We start from the raw sequence: 17,833 nt of genomic DNA, 5'->3' as shown, positions 1-17,833 counted from the left end.
CTCTATGTATGCTCACTGCATACTGTGGGATACTGATATAATTGTTTGGGAAACATTAATACTAGCCACACAACAAAAAGTTGTAACTTGTATGTCTTATCTAGATGCCAGATGTGCAATATGGACACAATACCCTTAGTTGGTAAAAATGCAAATTTATTTTTTCATCCAGCTTTTCTTCTCTAATCTCTTTTGTTTGCTTCATACTGATATTTTTTTCTTTCAGTTTTTTTTATAATTTATTTTTCTTTGTGTGAGCAGCTTGTTAAATTGAAATGTTAAATTTTCTATGTCTGTTTTCAGACAGGTCTGTGCATTCTTTTTCTCTCCTGGAAAGCACACATGGACCCCAGAGACACCGTGTCACATTCCACCCAAAACACACCATGTCAAATGCCCATTCGCTAAATACCTATAATCCATCATTGTTGTACTGCCTGAGTACCATACCTATTGCTGTGTGCCTGTGCCCTCCTGCTGACTTGCTCCATATCTATCTATCTATCTATCTATCTATCTATCTATCTATCTATCTATCTATCTACCTATCTCTGTATGTATCTGTCTATCCATCTATCTCTGGCTTTCCAATTATTCCTTATATATGTCTTTCTGCTGCTTGACCACTGTGAGCTCTGTGTTTATTTCACTCCTTGTCCCTCTGGTTTCTCGCTGTCACTTTGTCTCTGTCTCTCTCTGTTCTTTGTGTCCTCTTGTATTAGTGGAAAGGAGAAAGAGGAAGAAAGAGGAGGAGAGATAGAAAAAGAGAGAGACTGAGGAGGAGGAGGGGGAGAGTGCAGAGGATTTGGGGGGGGGGGGTGCATGTCAACTCGTATTCTCAGCATCACTCGCTCTAAAACCAGAGCAGCATCTGCAGGAACCTGTATCTGCCTGTCTCCCTCTCTTTCTCTGTCTAGCTCCATTAGTCCATCACCCTCACCCTGCATGTCTCATCCTTTCACTCTCTAGCACTGTCTGCCACTAACTGTCTCTAACATTGTCTGTTCCTCTCTATCACATGGTCTCTGCAGCAGGCTCTCGCAGATTTGGAGCTGTCTCTGCAGCAGTCTTGTCCTCTCTCACATCTGGAACTCTCTCTGCAGGAGTCTGCCTCACAACTGGAGCAGTCTCTGCACCGCTCTCTCCTTTAATAGCATCTATCCCTTCGGTGGTCTTTGGCACCCATGTGGAGCTAGTTCTGCAGAGGTCTCTGCCACATCTTGACCTGTCTTTGCAGCGGTCTGTCTCATACGTCTGGAGTTATACGGTGCGTTAAAACTTCTGCTTGAGTGTATTGAGTGTATGTGGCATGTGTGTGATGGACTGGTAATCTATGTTGCCTGCATGAGAGGCACCGCCAACACCTGTGAACACATGGAGATTGTGTGCATAACCGTATAGAATGATACATATACATATGTGAGTGTATTTCTGCATGGACGTGTGAGCAGACGTACTCTCCTAAGACTGACGTGAGCGTTCAGATGCACAGCATGCCTAATGTGCACTGCATTCATGCAGAGCTAATGTGTTTATACACACATGTGAATGTTCCCAATTACATCTGAATACATCGAAGAGGCTCCGTTGGGTCGCAGCTGTCTGCATGATCATTTTGCACACAGTGCAACAGCATACACTAGGAGCAGTAGGAGGAGTTCTGGTTACTTGATGTGTTCCAGGAGGTGTTATAGACAGGAGTTCTATTTACCAGTTGTTGGAGTTATGTGGAAGGTTGAACAGAGGGGACATATGGGTTGAGATGGCAATTGACAGCCACTATTTAAAATGATGGTCAATTGGAGGAAACGTGAATAAGGAGGAGCTTTGAGAGCACATAAGGGCAAAAATAGAAGTTATATGGTGCACGTCTTGTAGAAGGTTAACCGGGGTAAAGGAACCCATTGCTAGGGAGTAATTATGAAGCAATTAGAGAATTTATATAGAGCAATAGCGGATTTATAGGGAAAGGTTATGTGGAGCAATATAAATAATGGAACAGCTATGGAAAAACAGTTTTATGCATTGTAAAAAGGAGATGCAGTGAGAAGAGATTTAACTGAACAATGGGATCAATTGCACCAAATGGTCTAATCAGGCATTACAAGGAGCACTTATGCCAGGCAATAGAAGCTTTATAGGATGCCGAAATGGGATCCTATAAGGAGTTTTAGGGAACAATAAGATGGGGAGGGAGATGATCAGTGACTCCATCAGAATGTCAAACACAACATTCTGTACACGCTCCCTGGCAGACAATCCACCTGACATGTATATGTAAGAGTTTAATTTGAGTGATGCGCAGATACTGTCTCCAGAAGAAAATTGTCATTTATATGTGAAAGTTAATACCCAGCATCCACCACACTAGAATAATCCACTAAACCCTACAGGGAGAAGAGACATGAATTTTACAAGCAGTTGGAATGAAGATAGCGGGAGGAACAGTAATGTGGAAAAGGACAGATCCAGATGGCAGGACACTGGAAATATCTAAATGGAAATAAGTAGAGATAAAGTAAAAAACATACATCACAGAGTATAAGTTTGCTATGCAAAACCCACAGGAAAAAAAGAACACACATAAATCATTGAAAGATGAATGCTGTGACTTGTCTCCATTCTGGTCACCTATCTAAGCCCCTAAGGAGTTACTGCAGGATATTTGTTGCTATCACTGAGATTTGTCACCAGATGGTCATGTGTGTCCCTTAGAGCCACAGAACTTCTGCAGTGGCACAAATTGTGTCCAGGCAAGCTGCTGCCATCCTCTACACCCTCACTAGTCCTCTGCCCTTCCCTTGTTTCATGTCCATTCTTTCTTTATTTCTTCTTCATCTTTCCATCCTTCAGGCATTTTTCTTTTGCTCTTAACCATTTTGTCTGTTTTGTTTTTCTTCCTCTTCTCTTTATCTCTCCCTTTTTCCATCCCCCTCCCTCTCGGAGTCTCTCTCCCTATGATTTCTTATCCTCTTCTTATTGCAGTAAAGCGTAAAGTGTTGAACATGACGGGCATACAAAGAGACAGAGGGAGAATGGAGAAGCGAGGGGAGAAAGGGAAGGAGAAGTAGAGAGGAGAGACAGATGGTACAATTTGTACACAGCTAAAACCAAACAGGGGAAATAACTTCTAGACAAGGAGGGGGGTGCAATGGGGAGAAGAAACTGACAGATAAACAGTGGGAATGCTTGAGTGAGAGAACAGGAGTTAGAAATAAAACAAAATCTCCTATAGTCAAGGGGAGAAGAGAGAGAGAGAGAGAGGTAAGAAAGAGCAGTCAAAACCCGTTCACATAAAAGATCAGGCCTGCAGGGAAAGAGGGAGAAAGCAGAGGAGATCTGGGGAGAGAAAAACAAAAGTGCAGACAGGAGCAGCACAGCTCTGAATATAATTCTTGCTAAGCTTCTTCTGCTTCTATCTTTTTCACTTGTGCTTCAGACTAAACTGGAGGCTGTTGACTTCCTAAGTCCACTGCTTCTCATGTACTAATGACAGACACTCCCTGTTACGTCCCAGCTGACCTCAAGGATGCCCAAGGCTCACTGCTGCAGCTGTTGACTATACAGCCACAGGATAATGGTCTATTTCAAGTGCAGTAAGGATACATGCCATTATCAGCATTCCTATGCTAGACTTATAAAGCGGAGGCCAAAAAAATTGGCTGTGAAACACAAGAGGTTAACAAGTGTTGGTAATGGCGAATGCACACAGTCTGCCTTATTTTATAATGTAGTGCAAAAAAAGTGCAATCAATTACTAGACAAATGCTGGTGAAGTGCACAGCTTGATATATTGCAGTCAGCCATAGTTACTATTACAACAGTAATTTGTAAGAATTAATTAGAACACAGAAAAGATCTTAGACATAAACAGTTAATACATCTATTCACTGAAATGCTTTAATGATGAAGGGGGGCGAGTAGTCCTACATTGTAACCTTTTCTTCCTCTCTTCCCTTATTTCTCTGCCAGTCTCACATCACATGGATTGAGGTGCATCATAAATTCCACCTCTTAACTACATGGAAGGTTTCACCAAACAACAAAGAAGTTGCAGTTTGTTGTGACTTCTGTCCTCTGGACTTATTCTTCAACGGGGTTTGCATCTTCCCAATGCCTGCCCTTCACTTGTGTCCTCTACTCTCTCTGCTTCTTCTGGGCTGCTCCTCCACTGTGCCGGTTTTGGAGGACATGTCTCCTGGTCTTAGTGGAGAGGCTGGGTCTCCATCATCTCCACCTCAGGGGCCTGGCCCTCCTCCGCGGTCCAAACGTAGCTGGGTCTGGAACCAGTTCTTTGTAATTGAAGAATATGCAGGACCAGAGCCTGTGCTAATTGGGAGGGTGAGTATTATTATTATTATTATTTTAGTTATATCTTAGCTAACTTGTGATTTCACAAAAATCAGCTTTACAGGATTATGCAGTAACTTTCCACCAGGAACAATTTTACAATTACCAGTTGAACACAAGATAGGTCTTTGTGATTGTGCTAACTATTGCTGAAATATTACTGAGTTACTCGAAATTTACAGTCAATACTCAAGGGATCTCAAGTTCAGCCCTTGTGGCTATAGGCAGACCTGATTTTTGAAATACTCTTAATTAAGCCCAAATGAGTTAGTCTGAAGCTTGGTGATTATGACAGCCACTTGGGCTTAAGCAGAGAAAGAAGTTTTAAATAAGGCCTCTGTGCAGCTGTCACTACAAAGTAAGAAATCAGAGCTGTATGATATTTTTAAGTAGCCTAAGCAAAATGTTGGAACAGTATACCCTGAGGGTGCCGTTACACAGTGCTTTTGTTCATGCATTTACAAACAATCTAACCACTGAAATATTCTTCTTTCTCTCATACACTGTCATGCTGTGATGTTCAAGAAACCTAAGGTCAAACACTTTCAATTTTTTGCAACAAACCATATGGTCACAAAAAACCTCTACAAAAATAATTCTACCATTTAGGTTACAGATTCTATGGCCAACTTTTATTCGCTTGATAAAATGATTCTGCATAAATACCACTTCCATTTGCAGGAAAAATACATTTGTTTGTTATCATTATCCAACAAGTACAAATTTGTGGTGTTATATGAGGTATTAATGGATATTCAGACTTCTCTAATTAAGCAAAAGCAGTAACCCATATCAATTAATCAGCAATTATCTTTCACTCTCTTGAGTGCTCCAAGCTGAAGAATGGTGATTCTGGTGGCCTCATACATGACATCATCATTGCTCTTTGAGCTGCATTAATAAAGGGGCAATCAGCTGAAATGTTAGTATTCAGTAGATATGGATTGTTTTAATTTCCCACAGCTTGTTTTATTTTTTTAAGAAATCAGGTACCAAGGTCTTTGTAGCTGAATTCCCAGCTCCATCATAAAATAACTCTCTCTATTGAATTTTGCATTGAATTTACGTTCTGGAGAGTGAAACAGTTGGACCATAACCTCTGCTTCTTCTGGAGATATGGTAATCCATATGGACTGGGGCAGCAGAGCCAATAACTACAGTGGATATCTCATCTTTGAATTTCTTGACAAATATGAGAGAGTAAGAGCCCATTCACACCAGTGGGTGCACACTGTGCTCTATATATTGTGCATCCTCTGATGTGTGCTGTGAAAGGGTGGAGCAATGTGTTGTGACAATGTATCGCCATGTTTACCTTTTTTTTTTTTTTACTTTATTAAAATGTAACAAATTGACATGCCATTCATTTTTATGTACCTCAGTGCACTGTGATGCTGTGTAGTGCATTGCATAGAAATGCAACCTGTCCCACTTTTTTCAATGTACACCATTGCACTGCAATGGCATAAACCAAAATAATAGGACGAAGGTGAATGACCTTGTGTTTGCATTGGGACTGCATTGGGCAATGATGTCCAAGACAGCCCAATGCATATGGTTTGAAAGGACCCTAAGAGGTTTACTCTACCATACTCAACTCATAACTATATCAGGAGGGTTGGCCCTTTAAATTAGCCCATTTTTACATGTAAATGTGACATTTTATGGTTTTGGTAGAAACCCCCAAAAAATTACACAAATCATACAAATCTAATAGAGATCTTTTATCTTCATCATTTAATAAACATAACGTTGTTTGTTTTGTAAACTTGACAGCAATGTTCTAATTAGAAATAATCTTTTTTGCCTTGTATTTGTCTGCAGTTACATAAAAAATATAGGTGTCAGACATAATGAGAAATTAAACATCAACACTGTAAAGGATTTGATTATGTTTACAGAGTTTCTACTGGAGATTGAAAAATCAATATAAAACCACAAACGGTGAATAGCTGTGTCCTTTCTTAGTCATATTAAATGCTTACTGAGTGGAATGTTGTTAACTGGCTGACACTACATCTGGCTGTACACATTGATGATGCTCGGACTTTGGGCTGTGATCCAACTATCTACAGTTTGTTTTACCACCAATTTACGCTGTAGATAAGTATATCCTTTAGCAGTGATAATGGCTTCGGGTCTGTGTGAACTGAAAATGGGAAAATAACATCTACTCAAAACTCCCCAATGCATAGATATGCTTGACTTTGTTCCTAGGTTGTCTCTGGTGAATGTTCATAGGGACCTATACTTTTCTGGTACAATAATTTTATTAGCTTTTTCCTTTTTTCTTGTTTGAAAAAAATAACAAGGTACAAACATTTAGAAAATAAGGTCCCTCGCAGGGACCAATTGGCAGATATACAATACAATCAAAAACATTCAAACAGATTAACCTTCAACAAAAGAGTGCCCCAACTAGAGCAAAATTAACCTGAGTAAAATACTCAACATTTTCTCATGAATCATGAGGGTGGTCATAATATTCCTTACTTCTGCAATCTGAACAGTTGGTTTCTTCCAGGCTCTAGCAATGGCCCTTTTAGCCACTATGAAAAGATAGGTAGCCAATCTCTGCTGATGGGTCAAGAGGCCAGGAAGTGGGCAACGGAGAAGCGCATGACGGGGATCTCTACGGAAAGTAGAGTGAAAAAGGGTCGACAATAGGCCATAGACTCTGGACCAAAAGCCCACTAATCTCGGGCACGTCCACCATACGTGTAGCTCATCTCCATGGTTTCCACAACCTCTAAAACATTGATCGTCAAAGGATGGGTTTGCATGGGCTATCCGTGCCGGGACCCAGTACCATCGGAGAAGGACCTTAAACGCTGCCTCCATAGTGGTGGTATTAAAAGGAACCTATACTTTTCAATTTTTATTAGATCCTTTTTGACATTGATACTAGAGGATGATGAACAATTGCAGTTCCCCATCCCCTAAGGAACAATTTCAGCTTTTTGCAGCAACTCTGGAATACGTGAAATCTGATATGGTGAACTGCATTTTCATTTATTGTAGTGCTGTTTGAGAATTATGTTGTATGAGGAATGGACTTAATTCAGTGAAGCAACATAGGCAATAGAATAAAGTACAACTGTCTATGATTCACATTATTTATTAAGTGCAAAATCCTTAAATGTATTTTCTGTATGCTGCTGTTGGAGTCACATCTGCATGTGATGGATCGGTTCACAGCCACACCACCCAGATCTGGCTACTTCATTCAGGAAAATAGAATGGAATGTTGAGGTCCCCTTACTTGGTCCCTTTGCTTTTCCACTATACACACCAAAAGGTGGGCTCTATCTAGTGCAGGAAATGCCCTGTGCTATATTAGGGCAATGGCAAAAAGCACAAATGATTAGGAGGTCACTAAAACAAACCCAGCAACACACACGTACCTGTCTTTAGCTCCCCGACCAATCTATTCAGCCACTGGGAGCAAATAAAATACCTAGTACTTCCAAGTATACAGGGACATGTGCTAGTGCTTGTTGATTGGCCCAGAGCCATCATATGAGAAGTAGACAATCATCTGCTCTTTGGAAGCTCTGACTAGAGCTTTGTATGGGCTAGGCATTAGTTCATTTAAGGAGGCTACTGGGGCATTGGCCAAGGCAAAAATGTGAAAATGCATTCAAAAGAAGAATGTTTATTGAGTGGATTGGCAATGCTGACACGGAACCTTGTAAACATCTATATTGTTCTTATATCTGCAGTAAAGCAAGTGTAGCTGTTAAGTGGTTCCTTGTCAAAGATAGCATCAAATCCTGCAGGTACTTTATATAGGCAATACTATATACCTTGCTGACCTCAACCAGTTTTGTTTTTTCTTGGAAAGGTGCAATTATAAAACATGGCAGCAGTAAATTATAAAATAGAGAATCTACTGAATAGTATACTGTATTTTGTAAATTTTACCTAAAAAGAATCCAATTTGTTTTTTTTAGCCAATTTGGACCCTGTGGGGGAGATTTACTAAAACTGGTGAAGCTTTGCATGGTAGCCAATCAGTTTCTAACTTCAGCTTGCTCAATTAGGCTTTGTGCTGTTTGGTTTCTATGCAGAGCTGCACCAGATTTTTCACCATGTTAGTAAATACGGTAACCCCCAAAGTGTATTTTCTGTTTGTTACGCACAAAGCAAATGAATACAACAACTTAAACCAGTCTTGTACATTATATAGCCATCAAGAAGCACTAAAGCATAAATATTTGTATGGGTTTGATACCTTTGTGTTGTCTATAGACCAAATGATTAGACAATTTCAAAGGTCAATTTTAGACTTATTTTGGTTCTAACAGAGGCACACAAAGCAGCAAAGAAGAAAGGGGAAAGGATTCTTGTTAAGCACTCTGTGCAAAACTGCAAGGTCAAGGGAAGTATAGTTTAAGGCCAAAATGTCAGTCTTGTGGTGTCTGGCAAAGATAAATACTGGTGAAAAGGAGGACACATACTTGACATCCTTAACCAGAACAGTACCAGTTCAGCTCACGTTGCTGCTGTTGCAGTTGTTAAATGAGAATGTAGTTCTTTGAACCCAACTGCTGCATGAAAAAATGTTTGTCTTTTCTAAACAGCTGTGTTCTAGTAAAGTATGTTTAAGGACTATGGTCTCATGTAAGCTATTCCTCCTCTGCGCAGTAGAGAAAAATAAAGGCATTTGGCACCATAGGGGTAAATTGCAAAAAAGTGCTCAACATGGCATTATTTTGGTCACTTGTTATTTGGACAGTCGTAACACAAGAATAAGGATTTCCAAGACAGTTTAGTCAAGTTCTATGAAATTTTTTACAGCAACTTAAAATGTTCAGACATCAACTATTCTTAAGAGGCTTAAAAAACCCTTTAAGTGTGCATCTGAAGTAAGATTTCAGTTAATAGCAGCTGAAAGTGCCGGAAATTGAACAAATAATGTACTCCAACAGATTTCTGTCTCTTTTATTCAGGAACACAAAATTCTAAGGTAAGGTAATTTGGAGAAGTCCAATTTGAGTATGAAAGAAATCTGTTCCCGGTCTTTGTGATCAGATTTATTCAAATCATCTAAGAGGTCTTTGGCTAAAAAAAAGTCAACCTTTCAGGAGAAAAGGTCTGGAATGTGTGGATGGAATAGTTTACCTTTTCCTCCAGAATAGTTCTAGATGGTCTGGATGGATTTGATCCCTGTTTCCGGGGAGAGGCTGATCCTTAGACAATTCTTCTAGCAGATGCATAAACCAAGCCATTGGTCTTGCTGACTCTATTATTATTATTATACAGGATGTATATAGTGCCAACAGTTTGCTCAGCGCTTTACAATATAAGGGAGACAGTACAATTACAATACATTTCAGTACAGAAGGAATAGGAGGGCCCTGCTCGTGGAGCTTACAATCTAAAGGAAGGGAGAGGTGATACAAAAGGTGATAACTGCGGGGGATGATCTGGCGGAGGTGATTCAAGTACAGTTCTTAGGTGGAGGTGTGGTAGGCTTCCCTGGAGAAGTGAGTTTTCAAAGATTGCCTAAAGGCAGACAGGGTGGGGGCTGACCGGACATGTTGTAGTAGGGAGTTCCAGAGGATGGGAGAGGCTCTGGAGGAGTCCTGGAGGCGAGCGTGGGAGGAGGTGATGAGGGAGATAGAGAGGAGGATATAATGGGAGGAGCAGACTGGGTGATTTGGGTGGTATCTGTGGATGAGGTTGGTGATGTAGCTAGGGGCAGTGTTGTGGATGGCTTTGTAAGCTGTGGTTAGACAGCTTACAGACTGTGTTGCACTCACAGTGCACACTATGTGTGGTATTTTTCTCATTTGTGTTTGCTGCTATTAGTAGACAGTTTGTATTTAGAACTTGAATGCATGGTTTCTTTTATATTTAGCTTGCTGACTCTATAGCTGTCACTTTTTTGCCCATCAATATCTTTTTCAGAACTGTGGAAATCATTGGTATAAGAGACAAAAATTACTCAAGGTCTGAAACCTCTTGATTATTATGCAGTCTAGATGGTCTGGAGCATCTTGACATTGAGGAGAATAAAAGAAACTTACTGTCTGGTTAGTTCTGTTGTTCACAAGAGCCATTTGTGGTAGGAACCTTAGGTGGCATTGTAGAATTAGAGTAAGCGATGTGGTGTCTTCTTAACAGTTGATGTACACAACAGATGTTATTCTAAATGTCTGTATAATCAAATGGAAAGATATAAAGGATATTCTGACTACTTGTATCTCTACAATCTCAGACATTTGACTATTTATGAACATTTTTCTCTGTTGGCTTTGACGGGATTAAGCGATCCAGTTCCTCAAAGAACTTTGGGTTACTGAAGGTGAATGTAGCCATCATGTGAGAGAGTTACTGGCTTTCTAGCCAAAGTGTTTTTGTGATCTAATAGGGTTTATTCTTTTTTCAACACTCAAGAGGTTTCAAGTGAGAGATTGTGAGTAGGGCAAGAGCCAGATAGTCCTCAGAAGGAACACAATAAATTCCACAACACTAATAATCATCCTGATATATTAGAGACGATGCTCAATCAATGAGGGAACCAGTGACCTGTTGTTTTTTACTCTCTCCTTTGGCAGCAGCAAAGCAATTTTGAAAAAGACTCTATGATTATGCCCAAAGAATGTATGGCAGCAGCAGGGCAAAGGGACCTTTTTGTAATCTAACTGCAAGAATTGTCTTTACAGTTTGCTGAGCATTTCATCCAGATTTTTCAACAAAAGATCTTAGGTGTCACCATTCATCAGCCAGTTGTCCAGGTATGGAAGCATGCACACTACCAGCTCCCTTTCTGCAGCAAAAAAATTGACAAGGACTTTGGGTAATATTATCAGGGATGAAATCAGCTGAAAGGTCATGGCAGCAAACTACAGGTGGTTTGTAGGATCTGTAGGCTTCAGGAACATTCTGTGCTTTCGGCAAACTGACATGCAGAGGTAGGCATTCTTTAGATCTATTGTTACAATCCAGTCACCCTGCTGAATTAGTTAGGTAGCTGTTTTGTTACTGTCCATTCACAAGTGTTTCTTGTGAATGAAAGAATACAAATATCTGAAATATAGTATTAAGAAAAATATTTCGTTAAGTTTCAGAAGGGGGGGTGCTTGCACCACCTTAAGAAAGCAAAGAGAAACATCTTGACTTCCAAGTACTTTAGTGGTGAAATTTCTACTAATTCTAATCTAAGACCTGAATAAATTGTATTTCTGACCAGGTGGTCTTAAAGTGTGCTTTTCATAGATAAGACTTCACTCAAATTGAGAGTACAGACTTCTGACATAAATTCATTTTATTTAATTCTTTTGTTTTACTGATGCTGATAACTCATTTCAGTTTAGCTTTTATATATGCAATATCTTAATCTTTTTTCATATTTTCTTAAGTATTGAGGTTTAAATATGAAACAATTGAGGGGGTTTGGAACAGACTGGTCTTTATATTGTTTTATTCAAATCTCTGGACATGGTAAACATGGCAAATTTGATTCTTCTCTGTGTATTTCCACATTCAGAGCCAAATGTCAAAAATCCACGTTATATGTTTGTTATGTTTTCCCATTCATACAACATACCTAAAAAGAACTAAAAAAAATTGTATTGTTCAGAATAGCCTGAAATGTGCAATAAGCAGACAGATTTAGGGATAGTTTTTTTTGAGTGGATTAGCATACAATGTGCCACCCAAGACTTCAGATCTTTAACTCTTTCTTAGGACAGGCTTTGTGGGTATCTAGTTTAAAACTGATATTAGATCTGCCATCACAGTACAGACAGAGTTAATTATGGTAAATAGGATTCCTCAACCATCTCCTTAAAGCCTTAGTTAACCTTTACCAAAAAACTGCGGGAAAGGGGTGTCTGTAGATAAAAACATGCTGTGCAGCTTTGACCAAAGATGAATAATGCCCTTGCTTTGGGCATAGGCCATTTACATACCTCATGAAGCCTGACTGTTAAACTCCCAGAGATGACCCTGTCCTGCCTTGTTGTGAGACTCTAAAAGTCTCCACCATAACAGGAGTGAGCTCTCAAATGCTAAGCTCAGAGCTACTGCATTAGGCGAGAGAAAGTTCATGAAATAAAGAGCTCATTCCTGTGAGGGTGAAAGCCATGAGTCTCTCAGCGATGTTCTAGCAACAAGGCAGGATGGGGTGCAATCTCTGGGAGTTTTTCAGTCAGGCTTAATGAGCTAAGTAAATGGCTTACACCCAGCGGCAGCAGTGACACCTATCCCAACACCAGGCCATGGGGTCTCCTCCAGCTCCTCGCCCTTCATGGTCACCAATCAGCTGACCTATAGTTTCTGCCCCTCGGCCCCGATGGCTGAACTGAATGGCCGTGGATAGGCTGGATGAGTGCCACAGGCTCAAGGAGCAGCTGTCAGGACTTGTGTCCTTACATGGGTCACCTGCTGGTGGTACTGCTGCTCCTTGAATCAAAGAGCATAGTTCCAGTGGCCACCAGCGGACTAATGGATGCTATATAAGCCCACCCTTGACTGGAGTTTAGTGCTTCAATATTCCTCCTGCAAGCCATGTCCCTGCCTGAGCTTGATCTTTGTTCTTGAGCCTTGTTCCTGTACCCACACCTTATCCTGAGCCCTGCTCCTGTGACCTGCTCCCTGTACCCTGCACCTAGTTTTCCCAGTACCTTGCTCCCTGCTCCTCTTGTTTCCTGTCTTAGTCTTGAACTTGCCCTGCTTGTGAGTGCTCCCTCCATTTGAATATAATTAGTTAGATTATCGTGTGGTTTGCTGCACTTTCACGTTTATTTTATTACTTTACATTGTTATGGTTTATTGGTGTTGGTAGTGTAAGAGTGATATTCATGTTAATAACCTTCATTTAACTTTACTCAGCCTGCTTCCTAATTTCCTAAGGCACAGCCCATTGATCTGGTCATTCCTTACTGGATGCCTATGGTATCCCTGACAGCAGCCCAGCTACCACAGCTGCTTTGGGCCCCAAAGACATGCGGCCTGGCGGCTCTAGCTCACCAGGCAAATGCCAGGTGTGCATTACGGCCAGTCCGGGCCTGCCTACACCTATAGGAAGTGCATTAATCAACTCTGATCAAACTTGCCCAGCTTGTTTTTATCTACAGATGCCCCTTATCTGCATTGGAAGTTTTTTGGTAAAGGTGAACTGTGTCTTTAACGTTGCATAGATGGGGAAAGTTATGTATGATTTTCATTTTTCAAGTAAAAAGCATGTTAAATGGTAAGCAATACTTAAAAAAAAATCAATTTGGCTTCCAAAGTGTAAATAAATGTTAAAGCAGAAAATCATTAAAACATTTGCTATAAGATTTGAAATGCAGTAAGAATCTAAAGGCTCGTTTTTTGGGACTGCCATCCTTATTGTTCTGGTAAATTAAGAGAGACATGGTTAGGGCTGTAGACACAGAAAACTATAGGATACTAGACACTGTAGGTGTGCTCAGATAGACCACTTTTTTTTTTTTTGCTTAGTTCAACCCCTGAATTTCCATAACTCCTTTTAAAACTAGATGTGAGGGAAAAGCTAAAGACAAACTCCAGGCAGATATGGAAGACACAAATTAATGCAGCTCTGTAATCATGATTACATCATTCATTTGAAATTCAAACGTCGTAAGTACCTGAATATTATGTGGTATCAGGCTCTAGCAGTCTCTGTAAGGCGAACTGGATGTATGTGTGGGGGGGGGGGGGGTTGCAGAGAAGGAAAAAAACAGTTCATGTGATGATAAGCATGTTGTTAGGAAGAGAAAGCAGAGTGACAGAGAGATGAGCTCATCATTGTGCTGCTTCTCTTTTCACTGTCCAGTCATAGGCTGGACAGTAGAAGTGATTAAAGTGGTTATAAAGCCAAGACATTTTTTTACCTTAATGCATTCCCTGTATTAAAGTGGTAGTAAAGTAATTTTTTTAACTTGTACCTACAGGTAAGCCTATAATAAGGCTTACCTGTAGGTACAGAGAATATCTCCTAAACTTGCACGGTTTGGGAGATATTCACACCGCACACAGCTGGTGACATCACTGGTGCATGAGCTCTGAAGGGATAGCATACCTATACCATCCCTTCAGAGCTTTGTTCCATGGCCGAATCTCCCGCACACTTGAGTGACATCATCGCAGCTCAGCCAGTCAGAAGGCCGGAGCATGCGAACCCAGAAGGAGGACTGGGTGAAGATGGAAGCCCCGTCAGGGGTGTCAGCACGCCACTGATGGGTTTTGTTCTAAGGTAAGTACTTAATAATGTGCTAATATGCAATGCATACTAGCACATTAAGCCATTGTCTTGCAGATTTAAAAAAAAAAGGTTGCTGCTTACTACCTCTTTAAGGTATAAAATGTCTCAGTAGTTATATTTTAAAAATCCTGTGAGGAGGGAGTGGGGGTCAGGGGTTGAGTTGCATTGTGTGGGTCTATGGATGCATGCAGCCCAGCTTGGGAGTGCCCCCATAACATGTGGTTTGCTATGGTAGCAGACACAGAAGAGGAGGAGTGGACAGCTCCGTGGGAGATCTCAGAAGAGGGGGTAAGGAGCGGCTCTGAGCAATACCATTGCATAGAGAAGGTAAGTATACTATGTTTATTATTTTAATTAAAAAAAGTAATCTTTGCAACCACTTTAATGCTGACCCTCAGACATCTATTGGCATTACAAAAGTACTGTTAGGAAAATCTTTAGAATGGATTGAAGGGAAATTTTGCACCAAAGGCTGGTTTTGTTATTTTATCTTTTTATGAGCTAGTCATTTTTATTTTGTTCTTTTGGGCTGGAGTTCTGTTTTAGCCTTTCCGCTTGAGAAAGTTAATCTAATCATGTTGGAGGTTATAACTGTTTCCTCTGTTTAAAGCTGAAGTTTAATCTTAGTTCTCCTCTTCCCTCCTCATTAACATGGTAAATGATTTTTTAATTAAAATCTTTCTGTTTTCATTACTTTGTCCTTTTATGTCATCACTGGGTCTCTGTGTTACTTTATGCAATGCAGGCAGATTATTGCTCGTGGGATGGGCCAGCAGAGTGCTGTATAAAGCTTTTTGAAAACACTGCAGCACTCTGCCTCAGTACATCTCTCAAGGGCCCTCACCCTAATGCAAGCAATGGGAGAAGTTATGCACATATCAAAATGCCACCCTTCCATGTTTAAAAGAACTGATCTTTTTTTTTTTAAGTCCGCAAACGTGCAACTATAACGAAAAACCCGTAAGTGTTCACAAAAAAAGTGCAAGTGCAAAACACCACACGAAAAAGTGCACTTAGGGGTGTGCTTTGTCCTTCCCCTGAAGGGGATGGACCACTACCCTGATCCCCCGGGGCACGAAGCTCCTGACAGGGACAAGGTTTCCGTTTGGTCCTCCTGGCCAAAAGGCCTGGTGGACCACCGTTCCTTGTGTCCAGCCGAAGCCAGACACCCAGTACTTGGTCAGGGGGCTCTCCCGAAGAGAAAACCCCCTAGGGACAGGGGAGGAAGGAACCAAAAGGCCACACATCCTCCCCCTAGACTTCAGGGCAGGCCCGAGGACCCACACCCTCCATCCTGTGAGAAAAACACACACATAAGTAAAGAAAAAGTGACAAAACGTGGGAGGTGTAATAAATTAAATAAATAGAAAATAAAAAAGTGGTCGTGCCAAATAGTGCACAGACCAGGCCCTGAGGCCTGTAGCAAAAATTGCCCTGGTCCTAGCCAAAAGGCCTGGTCCTAAGGGCGCTGTGCAGAAAAAGTGGTAAAACAGTGACCATGTGCCATCTTCACACTGTGGGGTCCCACACCCAGGTGTTACTAGTGGCACCCCTGAGGCGACTACTCAGGGGGCACTGGTTTGCAGACTCTCTGCCTTCCCGACCCCTGGCCAGACAAGGTAGATCCATCCAAATCAGGAGGAACTGGGTCCTTCCGGTCTCCTCAGGAGAATTACTCACGGCCCCAGCTTCTACTCGTGGGCACCACGCTTTCTGTCCCCCCAGTACTAGCCGTCCAGACCCCCATCATTCCAGCAGGGGTACTATACAATCAGTCATCCCCGCAAAGCTAGAATGACCGTGGAGCACCCCTACTGGACACTGATAAGAACAGATACTACACTTGATCTTAGCCAAAAGGCCGAGAAGCGATGTAAAAGAACTGATTTTTTTTGATTGAAAAGATACTTTTATTACAGAAGCATCAAAAACAACATGTTACTTGTAATCGGTGTACATCTCACCCTGTACTGCGACGCAGCGCACCACATTGCAATACAGTTCCAAGCATACAATAAATACATTCAGAAATAAATACATTCGCTCAGCGGTATGATGCCTGACGTGATGTGCGTGGAGGACGAATCTCCAGATCACCACGTCATGCATAACGCCGCTTACCCCAAAAACTGTAGCATCCTAATATACATTACGTTTCCTAATAATACTAATGCATGCAAAAACGAAAACCGGATATTACGATCAACAATAGGCATCGGGTGTGTGGGGGGGGGAAGGGGGGGAAAGAACACAGGCCCGAAGCTTTATTGAAAAGACAAAGACACGCAAGGGGGAGTAGGGGGAAGGGGGAAATCTTCAGACGTCCTCTTCCTCCTTAAAGTCCATCAAGGAATAGTCTCTGAGCAGACTGAGGATCAGTCTGCGGCAGTCCTCAATGGACATCCTCTCCCGCTGGTGGATGAGGCGCTTTCTGGCGCACCATAAAGCGTCCTTAAAACAGCACAGCACCCGCCAGGCGCCGTCAATGTCCTCCAGAGAAAAAGTCCCACAGAATAGTCCATTCAACACCCCAAAGTGAGTGATGGCTGTCTGTGGTACAAAGTCCTTGAGTTCAGGTTCCAGGGCCCCCAACAGGGCCTGAGCAAATGTGCACTCCCAGAAAACGTGGTGAGACGTTTCCTCGTGGATGATGCAGAAGGGGCAGTGTCTGTATCTGCTCAGGTTCCTGGCATGCATAAATGTCCTGAGAGGCAACCCCCCTTGAATTGCCATCCATGCCAGGTCTTTGTGCCTGTTGGTAAGGATGTTGGAAGAAACATTCCTCCAGACCACCTTGCAGGTGTCTGAAGGCAGGCCTGGAACCGACTCCAGAATGTCGCTGGCTCGGATGAGCTTGTAGATAGTCTTTGGTTTCCACAAGTCAGGCTTGACTCCCTGCAGCCCTTGCTCCCTGATGAACTTGAAGGTATCCAAGGAGTACCAAGGAGTGTCCCAGTTGTAGGGGATGGAACTATCCCAAGTGTCCCACCCCAGGGACCTCCAGAGAGGCAACAGGAAGAAGCGAGACATTGCGTTCCCGCCAGAGTCCATAATCCATCTGGGCAAAGTTCTGCGGATGCAGTTGCAAGCAAAGAACACCCTCAGCTGGGTGGCGATGTCGGGCACGCCCTTACCGCCCTTGAGGGGTTCCTTGAACATGACTGCCCGCTTCACTCTGTCCATCTTGGAGCCCTAGATGAAGTGAAACACCGCCCAGGTGATGGCCTTACAGGTGTTGACCCGTGGGGGCCAGGCCTGGGCGAG

At 41.9% G+C, this 17,833-nt stretch overlaps 1 protein-coding gene and 1 pseudogene across 4 annotated transcripts in view; one reads left to right on the top strand and one right to left on the bottom strand.

Annotated features, from left to right (window-relative positions):
* Nucleotides 1–822: 822 nt before the first annotated feature.
* CDH24 (cadherin 24) overlaps nucleotides 823–17,833 on the top strand; it is a 119,367-nt gene continuing 102,356 nt past the window's right edge. The window contains exons 1-3 of one of the 4 annotated variants that reach the window (XM_089678199.1): nucleotides 1,134–1,267; nucleotides 2,394–2,518; nucleotides 3,973–4,341. In XM_089678199.1, the coding sequence (XP_089534325.1) occupies nucleotides 2,498–2,518; nucleotides 3,973–4,341 (390 nt within the window). In that variant the 5' untranslated portion in view covers nucleotides 1,134–1,267; nucleotides 2,394–2,497. The other 3 variants (XM_089678202.1, XM_089678198.1, XM_089678200.1) reach the window with 3 other exon arrangements.
* LOC149461513 (U2 spliceosomal RNA) lies at nucleotides 16,325–16,442 on the bottom strand (annotated as a pseudogene).

Source organism: Staurois parvus, unplaced genomic scaffold (genome assembly GCF_062004578.1).
Source record: "Staurois parvus isolate SC_StPar_1 unplaced genomic scaffold, SC_StPar_1.0 ptg000199l, whole genome shotgun sequence".
Lineage (NCBI taxonomy): Eukaryota > Metazoa > Chordata > Amphibia > Anura > Ranidae > Staurois > Staurois parvus.
The sequence above is the reverse complement of the archived record's forward strand: the minus strand, read 5'-3'. Positions and strand labels throughout refer to the sequence as shown.